Genomic DNA, 10,253 nt, shown 5'->3' with positions numbered 1-10,253 from the left:
GGTAAACTACATTTCCCGCCTCAAACAAAAGTTCTGGCGCGCGCTTTACTTTGAATCTCCCCTCCCACCCACGTGATGTTAGACGCGCGCAAGTCGTCACGTGACGTTGTCCTTTGAAGCCTGGGCGTGTCGCCTTGTAGACTGCGCATGCGTTGTAAGTAGCAACCGCGCAAGCGCCAGTGGGCGGAGCCGTTACCGGCTCATTTACTCGGAAGCGACCCCTCCTTCTCAGTGGCGGCCGCCGGGATTCAGGCCCCTCCTTCTATCAGCCCGTCTGTCCTGCTCGTCAGTTCAGCACCGGAAGCTAGTGACTGGCGATATCCGGGCCGGAGCGAGAGCACAGCGGGGACCGGCCTGTTTGTCCCTGGCTCTTTTTCATGTGGTAATTGCCTCCCTCAGCAGTGCTGGGACCCTGTCCTGACTCGCGGCATTACCTCAGCAACCTCTTCATGGACTGTCCGGTCAGGGGGGACTGAGGGAAACTTGGCACTGCCGAATAGCCGGAGTTTCCAGGAGCCTCATCTGGCAGAGGGGTGACCGGCCGCGCCGGCACAGGAGCCTGAGGAACCGGCGCCCACACAGGAAGGCTCACACGCCCGGGACTGAGTGCCTCCCCCCACACCGTCTGTATCCGAGGGCCTCACCCGGTCACCCGACAGCCTGAAGGGCAGGAACTCGCCCGAGCTCACTTTCATCAATAGCCCTCTCAAAAACTTGCAGGACCCTCTGAACGGGCACCCAGGACCCTCCAAGCTGCAGCACCTCATAGAGGCGGCACAGGACTTCATCCAGGGGGCATCCAACACCCTGTAAGCTACAGCACTTTCCACAGGGGGTACCCAACACCCTATAATCCCCAGGACCTCATAAAGGGGACATCCAACACCCTGTAAGCTGCAGGACCTCATACAAGAATCATCCAGGACCCCCTAAACCCCGGGACCTCAAACGGGGTAGCCAGGACCCTCTAAGCTCCAGGACTCTATACAAGAGGCACCCAGGACCCTCCAACCCCCGACTTCATACACAGGGGGGCCCAAGATCTTTTAAGCACCGGCAACTCCCACAGTGGTCATCGAACACATAACAAGGGGCGCCTAGAACTCTCCAAGCCACAGCACTTCATAAACGGGACACTTAACACCATCTAAGCCAGAACACCTAAAATAAGAGACAGTCACTTGAACTCTGCTTCAAAAAACTCACAAAAAAAGGTATTACATCCAAGACTCTAATCTTCTGCATAAACCCCATTACTGACTCTTCAGTGCAGGCCACCTGGAACAAAGTCACTCCAGCAAGCTATCGTAATCCTACAGTTCAAGGGCAATCTCTGGCACCCTGCCTGTGATATTGGACTTTTTGAGCTACATGATATAACGTCTAGCTCCTTTGCCATTCATTCTTTTTCTATAAGACTCGCTTGGAAATTAGCAATTCAAGGATCTTTTCAGTATTGGATACACCCAATTCTTTCTTTCCATTAAGTCGTATTTCATGCTCCACCATGGGCAAGGTGCTTTCCAAGATTTTCGGCAACAAGGAGATGCGGATTTTGATGCTGGGACTGGATGCAGCCGGTAAAACCACAATCCTTTACAAACTGAAGCTCGGTCAGTCCGTTACCACCATCCCCACCGTGGGGTTCAACGTGGAGACTGTAACTTATAAGAATGTCAAATTCAACGTGTGGGATGTCGGGGGGCAGGACAAGATCCGACCTCTTTGGCGGCACTATTACACCGGGACCCAAGGGCTTATCTTTGTGGTGGACTGTGCTGACCGAGACCGCATTGATGAGGCAAGACAGGAACTTCATCGTATTATAAATGACAGGGAAATGAGGGACGCCATCATCCTTATATTTGCCAATAAGCAAGACCTTCCGGATGCCATGAAACCACACGAGATTCAGGAGAAACTTGGCTTGACCCGTATCAGGGATAGGAATTGGTATGTGCAGCCATCCTGTGCTACTAGCGGGGACGGCCTTTATGAAGGACTCACATGGTTAACCTCCAACTACAAATCCTAATGACTATTAGAAGATCCGTTATGGTTTTGCGATATTACTTTTCCGAAGTGTATATGGCAGGATTATGCTGATCTAACCAATCGTCACGTTAAATCACAAGAGTGGGCTGGAATATCTTAATTAAATATATACTATTTTTTTTCCTCTTTGCTCTGCTTTAGGTTTCTGACATTACAAATTTTCCAGATTTAAAAAAAAAAATCAAACTTCAAAAGTGAGATGCAAGATATAGAGCTCCAAAGCTTAAAGGGTTAACGCTAATTTCTTTGCTTAATTTTTATTTTCCCGATTTTTTGCTGTAGTTTCTGCATTCATACAGGGTATGTCGCTAGGTCTCTTTCCTCTAGTAAACTTTGCAAATTATTCTTTAAAAATCACTCGGCAGTTTTGTCTTTTATACTAAGACTGTTTTTAATAATTCTGCTAGATAGCATTTAACTAATTCTAAATTGTTATTTTGTTTTAATATATACCTATATATTTAATGTTTTACATGATTATTAGACCTTCAAATCAGTTGCTGATTATCTGTGGAAAAATATATATTTAGCGTTACATATGTGTTGATGAGAATGTCACGATGCATGCATGAGTAAGCCGAATGCCGGAAAAAAATACAATGTTTCTCCTATTTGATTGTCAGCAAGACATAACAGGAAGACTGAGGTATTGGTTTTTACAATGTCTTCTTTATCAATTATGTACTTCAAAAGAAGAAATATCCGGGGTTTGTACATAGAGCTCCGTTCACATGTAGCAATACTTTCAAATTATGCAAAGCACAAGTTTGTAATTTAATACAAATTGCAAAGCTGTTTTTTTTTTTTGGACGCTTAGTAATCAGCCTCCTGCCTGATTTCTATGTTATAAGGTACTTTACTCCAAAGCGTCTCAATCTATATGCATTTATTAATAAATACACATATTATTTCTCTACCCTCTTAGTGTACAGAACACTTTTTTTCCAGGTCTGATTGATACATAGTGTGTACAGCCCAGGTGTCATAAAAATAAGCATTTCCTGTATGATGAATGAGAGAGAGAAAAAAAAGATCTAGCAGGTTACGTTAATGTTCAGGCCTGTACTTCTTGCACTAGTCTGCTTCTACCTTTAACTTCTACGACCTGTTCCTTTATTGCAGATTCATCTGTGCTACTCACTATGCAGTTATGTTTAAGTATTGGCTATGCCATACTATTCATTGTCTATAGATCTGTGCACTTATTCATAGGATCTTTATATATTTTTTTTCTTACGAACGATTAAAGGGATCAATCAACTAAAAACATCACTTATCCACAGTGCTATTATGTCCCATAGACATTGGAGGGAGCAGTAGTGCCTACGCATGACTACTGCTTCTTTTCTTTCAGAACACCTATTTCATGATTAGTGACTGTCCCATGGATACGTGTGAATTGTCTTTCATGAACCAACCTTTCTAACCTAAGTAATGTTCGCACTTTCTATATGTGTTTATGTGACCATTAAATGGGTTGGACACCGTCTTTTAAATCCCCCCATCAAATTCCAGCTGTGTCGGCACTGGGTCTCCCGGGGATTGCATGACATTATGCCACTCTGTCCCCAGTCAGCACCTGCTTCATTCTCCCCTCCTTCAGACAAATTAATACATCTGGAGGAAGTGAGAGCAGCCACATCTCTCCCTCCGGATGTCAATTATGTCCATAGGAGAGTGAAGCCTGTGCTGATGGGCTGCAGGAATCACGTGATATGTCACACAATCCCTGGGAAAGCCAGTGCTGACACTGCTGGAACGGTGTCAAAGGTGACTTTAGGTGTTATTATTGTATGCTATCCTTGCAATAAATATACATTTTACTTGTAGATTTTTACCATAGACTTAAATGAGATCGGGAAACTCCACAGGTAAAAAACACATTTACTTGTTTTTAGTGCATTTCCGACCCTAAAATGCCCCTGTTATTCACCTGTTAACTTAAAATTCTTTTGGTGTATGAAAAATGGATTTTCTAAATTGCACAATACTTCAGAGTTGACTTCAGTGACTCAAGGCTGGGTGATATTTTAAATGAATAAGCAAGGGCGGACCTTTTGTTTGACACGGGATTGCTAGCTGGGAACAAACCACAAAAAATGCGCTTGCGTGTATTTCAGGTGAACTTGTAAGGCTTCATAGGTTATATGTTATTGAGGGGGTGTACACTGAGCTAGCAACCCCCTAAGTTGTCCGAGGCTAGTGATAGCGATGGTCTAAGATTGCATAACAAGGAACAACCTTGTATTATTAAAAAATTCAAACTTGTCTTTCTTTTTCTCACCCATGTATTTCACTGTAGTCAAATATTGTTTGTGCACAGTATTCTAGGACTTGACTGATTTCAGTGTGTATTGCTGTAATTAGATAGGATCATTCAACTGCTTTGTCTTATTGATCAGTTTTGTCTGCATTGTGAAGTTTGTCTATAAACATATTGCCCCCATAGTGAAAACAAGGAGGTTACTGCATGTACAGAGGAGAGCAAAAACTTTCTTTCCTGCCTACAGTTTATCATGAGCTACAAATCTGTCATACTTCTACCTTCCCTGTCTTCAGATGCTGAGAGCTGCTGTCACACCCTGCTAATGTTGGTTTCAGTAGTTTCCTGTAATAGATGACTAATACTATGATCTGCAATAGCTAGTGGTGTCACAGACTGTATTTTGTTTAGCTTGAATCTCAATTCTTCATGAGGACAACTGTCCTGTTGGGCAAACAATATTACTTCCATGAGTTAAAAAAGCTGCTTTTTCAAATGTGACAGATTGCATAGGCATATGTTAAATAACTGGAGATTAAATGTACTATCTTATTTGATAATTAATTTAAAGGCCGACTTAAATAGGGACCCGATGAACATCTGAAGCTTGTTAAAGAAATTGTCTGCAGCATTTTGTCCTGTGTAAACAAGAACTTTGCTGCCGATAGCACAATGTTCCGTGCGCATACAATTGTGCTCGGCCCGTCTAAACAGACCAGTGAACGACCGCTGATGGTATTGTATTTAATTGATTGCTACCTGTATAACGGCCATGATTGGCACATTTAAAGTTTATGTTAATTTTATATTTGGATGATAATTTAGTAAAAACCAGTGCAGATCAATGCAATATATATGCAGATCAATGCAATTCAACTATATCAATAGTAAAAGAATAAAAACTGAAAATGTAGGCCCCTTAAAAAATAGTGAGGAAAGAATGGTTGTAGATGACGAGGAAAAAGCTAACATATTAAACACCTTCTTCTCCACGGTATTCACGGTGGAAAATGAAATGCTAGGTGAAATCCCAAGAAACAATGAAAACCCTATATTAAGGGTCACCAATCTAACCCAAGAAGAGGTGCGAAACCGGCTAAATAAGATTAAAATAGATAAATCTCCGGGTCCGGATGGCATACACCCACGAGTACTAAGAGAACTAAGTAATGTAATAGATAAACCATTATTTCTTATTTTTAGTGACTCTATAGCGACAGGGTCTGTTCCGCAGGACTGGCGCATAGCAAATGTGGTGCCAATATTCAAAAAGGGCTCTAAAAGTGAACCTGGAAATTATAGGCCAGTAAGTCTAACCTCTATTGTTGGTAAAATATTTGAAGGGTTTCTGAGGGATGTTATTCTGGATTATCTCAATGAGAATAACTGTTTAACTCCATATCAGCATGGGTTTATGAGAAATCGCTCCTGTCAAACCAATCTAATCAGTTTTTATGAAGAGGTAAGCTATAGACTGGACCACGGTGAGTCATTGGACGTGGTATATCTCGATTTTTCCAAAGCGTTTGATACCGTGCCGCACAAGAGGTTGGTACACAAAATGAGAATGCTTGGTCTGGGGGAAAATGTGTGTAAATGGGTTAGTAACTGGCTTAGTGATAGAAAGCAGAGGGTGGTTATAAATGGTATAGTCTCTAACTGGGTCGCTGTGACCAGTGGGGTACCGCAGGGGTCAGTATTGGGACCTGTTCTCTTCAACATATTCATTAATGATCTGGTAGAAGGTTTACACAGTAAAATATCGATATTTGCAGATGATACAAAACTATGTAAAGCAGTTAATACAAGAGAAGATAGTATTCTGCTACAGATGGATCTGGATAAGTTGGAAACTTGGGCTGAAAGGTGGCAGATGAGGTTTAACAATGATAAATGTAAGGTTATACACATGGGAAGAGGGAATCAATATCACCATTACACACTGAACGGGAAACCACTGGGTAAATCTGACAGGGAGAAGGACTTGGGGATCCTAGTTAATGATAAACTTACCTGGAGCAGCCAGTGCCAGGCAGCAGCTGCCAAGGCAAACAGGATCATGGGGTGCATTAAAAGAGGTCTGGATACACATGATGAGAGCATTATACTGCCTCTGTACAAATCCCTAGTTAGACCGCACATGGAGTACTGTGTCCAGTTTTGGGCACCGGTGCTCAGGAAGGATATAATGGAACTAGAGAGAGTACAAAGGAGGGCAACAAAATTAATAAAGGGGATGGGAGAACTACAATACCCAGATAGATTAGCGAAATTAGGATTATTTAGTCTAGAAAAAAGACGACTGAGGGGCGATCTAATAACCATGTATAAGTATATAAGGGGACAATACAAATATCTCGCTGAGGATCTGTTTATACCAAGGAAGGTGACGGGCACAAGGGGGCATTCTTTGCGTCTGGAGGAGAGAAGGTTTTTCCACCAACATAGAAGAGGATTCTTTACTGTTAGGGCAGTGAGAATCTGTAATTGCTTGCCTGAGGAGGTGGTGATGGCGAACTCAGTCGAGGGGTTCAAGAGAGGCCTGGATGTCTTCCTGGAGCAGAACAATATTGTATCATACAATTATTAGGTTCTGTAGAAGGACGTAGATCTGGGTATTTATTATGATGGAATATAGGCTGAACTGGATGGACAAATGTCTTTTTTCGGCCTTACTAACTATGTTACTATGTTACTATGTTATGTAATATAGTAGGGACTTTGATCGGTGTAGGGCCGGGTGTCACTCCTGACTGCCTGCTGAAGGCAAGGGGCAGAATTGTTGGCTGAGTATTGTGCCCTTTAGACTGTGATAATCTTTTCACTGTCTCAGTACCAAAATCCCCACTGATCAAAAGTTTTAACATTGTTGCTTCAAAGTTTCTGATGATAGAGCCCAATATCTTTCGGGAAAAAAATATAATGATGTATAATAACTAATTGTATTGTGGTACCGTGCTAGCCAGAAAAATAGATGTGAATACTTTTCTTCCCAATGATGACAAAAGTATTCTAGGAGTGATACCTTTATTGGCTAACCCGAAAATAATGAATAATGGAAAAAAATATATATACAGTATATACTCGAGTATAAGCCGACCCCCCCCTAATTTTGCCACAAAAAACTTGGAAAACTTGATGACTTGAGTATAAGCCTAGGGTAGGAAATGCAATATCCATATTGAATCAGGAGCCCCCATAAAGTTTATGATGGGCTCCATAAGATGCTCCATATTAAAATATGCCCCATATAATCCTGCATAAAGGTTAATAGTGGCCCCATAAGATGCTCCATAGACACATTTGCCCAATATAATGCACAAATGCTGATTATGGCCCCATAAGATGCTCCATAAAGATATTTTCTCCATATAGTGCTGCACAAACCTTGATTATGGCCCCATAAGATGCTCCATACAGACACTTGCCCCATATACCGTAATGGCCCACAAATGTTAATTATGGCCCCATACAGACACTTGCACCATATAGTGCTGCACAAACGTTATGGCCCCATACAGACACTTGCCCCATATAGTGCTGCACAAACGTCATGGCCCCATACAGACACTTGCACCATATAGTGCTGCACAAACGTTATGGCCCCATACAGACACTTGCACCATATAGTGCTGCACAAACGTTATGGCCCCATACAGACACTTGCCCCATATAGTGCTGCACAAACGTTATGGCCCCATACAGACACTTGCCCCATATAGTGCTGCACAAACGTTATGGCCCCATACAGACACTTGCCCCATATAGTGCTGCACAAACGTTATGGCCCCATACAGACACTTGCACCATATAGTGCTGCACAAACGATTATAGCCCCATACAGACACTTGCCCCATATAGTGCTGCACAAACGATTATAGCCCCATACAGACACTTGCCCCATATAGTGCTCCACAAACGTTATGGCCCCATAGATGCTCCATACAAACACTTGCCCCATTTGCTGTTGCTGCGATAGAAAAAAATAAAAATCACATACCTCTCTGTCGCTCAGGCCCCCGTCACTTTCAATATTCTCCTGCTCCTCAATATTCACCTTCAGCGTCTTCTGCTCTGACGTTCAGGCAGAGGGCGCGAACTAACCAAGTCACCGCGCCCTCTGACCTGAGCGTCACTGCAGAAGACGCTGAAGACTGAGCGGCACCCAGAACGGGGAGCAGGTGAATATCGCGCAGTGTTCCCCTCCCCGTTTTACTCACCTGCTCCTGGCGCTGTGCAGTCCCTGCTTCCCCGACGCCGCAGCTTGATCCTGTACTGAGCAGTCACCGTTATATAGAGATGGAGCCACATATTTATTACTGTAATGAGCAGTACCATGTGACCGCTCAGTACAGGAAGAAGCTGGGGCGCCGGGGACCTGCAGGGACCGCGCCAGGAGTAGGTGAGTATAATTAGACAGACCCCGCTCGCCCTCCCCTGCCGACCCCTGGGTATGACTCGAGTATAAGCCGAGAGGGGGGACTTTCAGCCCCAAAAAATGGGCTGACAATCTCGGCTTATACTCTAATATATACGGTAGTTATCTGTACCAATATTCTTGGGTTTGTTTTTTTTCTCGATTGTTTTTGTGACTGCGCTTGCCTTTCGTCCTGTCTTTTCTGTTAGTAACTAGCAGATGACAGACTCCATTAAGGGGAGTTATTCCTACAAACAATCTACTTTTTATTTCATAACTCTTTGATCAGTCACAAAGTAATTGGTGCTCAACATCTGGCAGGACACAACACAGATTTGTTCACAAATTTCTAGCTTGTGATTGTCCTGAATGATAGTTTGATTTGTTGATCTGCACTGAATGTGACCCTGTATCATCTAGGAGTTAGTTCAGTTCAGCTGTTTAGATAGAATCTGCCCTGGCACAGATCGATGAAGAGTTTTTTTTCCCAAAAATGTTATACATTTATGATTTCACAGGCATGCGAATAGTCTACTCATAAAAATCAAGAAGTGACCTTGCTACTAGAAATAGAACATATTTCTATAGAATAGTCTTTTTTTGTGACCACATATAGGGTATTGTAGTTTGGCCAGTCAGATGGTCATATAAATTGGTTTGCAGTGCCCTGACAGGTTGACGGCTCTCCCACCCGAGCATGACAGCTTAATCTATTTCTACGCATTTGTCATGTTCTAGTCGGGAAAGCTGCTGGCCAGTCCATGCACTTGCGGTCCGATCTCTGTCTGACTGCATCGCTAGACTGAAAAAATGTCTACTCCTACTTATAGCATCCATAAACATGGACTGATATTGCAGAAATTTGCCTCATCTTGGCACAGTTATATTTTTTTGCATATTTCCTACCCGTACATAGAAAAAAGAATTGTCATACTGAAGATCAAGACTCTATTGGCTTATAATGAAGCTATGGCTGGTGTGTTCTTGATACTCAAATGCAGATTATCAGAGGAAGTGACCTAAGCAAAGGAAACGTGTATATTTTTCCACTCATGTACTAGATGAAAATAAATGTTTCCATTAATCAGAACACCGGGACTTTTGCCCTCACCTACGTACGAGTTAATACAATTTGGCATATGGAGAGAAATGGGGAGTTAGCGCTACCCGTAGTTATATTATTACAAAAAGTTAGTACAGTCAGTATCTATGGCATTTTTGAATGACCAGATGATAGTACTATCTGTGCTTATAGTATCAGAATGTCAGGAAGGCAGTACTCTTTATGCCGGCATCAATTTGAAGAAGGCAGTGCTATCTGTGGTACATTTCAGAGAAGCAACTTCTCTACATACAACATTATTGGGGTAGTCTCATCTACTTACATAGTTTTCAGAAAAACTAGGAAGCAGTACTAATTATACCTACATCCTTGCAAGAACCAGTTCTATCCGTACTTACATTATTATACATGGCAGTGCTATCCAACTACATAATTTATGAACGAAGGCAGTTTGA

At 42.6% G+C, this 10,253-nt stretch overlaps 1 protein-coding gene across 1 annotated transcript; it reads left to right on the top strand.

Moving 5' to 3' along the window:
* Positions 1-205: 205 nt before the first annotated feature.
* On the top strand, positions 206-2,971 carry ARF6 (ARF GTPase 6). Its single transcript, XM_069735348.1, has one exon. The coding sequence runs from the start codon at positions 1,508-1,510 to the stop codon at positions 2,033-2,035; it is 528 nt and encodes a 175-aa protein (XP_069591449.1). The 5' UTR covers positions 206-1,507; the 3' UTR covers positions 2,036-2,971.
* The last annotated feature ends 7,282 nt before the right edge of the window (positions 2,972-10,253 follow it).

This window comes from Ranitomeya imitator, chromosome 1, assembly GCF_032444005.1.
Source record: "Ranitomeya imitator isolate aRanImi1 chromosome 1, aRanImi1.pri, whole genome shotgun sequence".
Lineage (NCBI taxonomy): Eukaryota > Metazoa > Chordata > Amphibia > Anura > Dendrobatidae > Ranitomeya > Ranitomeya imitator.
The sequence above is the reverse complement of the archived record's forward strand: the minus strand, read 5'-3'. Positions and strand labels throughout refer to the sequence as shown.

Coding starts and splice junctions, on each gene's coding strand:
- ARF6 (XM_069735348.1), top strand. CDS start 1,508: ATGGGCAAGGTGCTTTCCAAGATTTTCGGCAACAAGGAGATGCGGATT.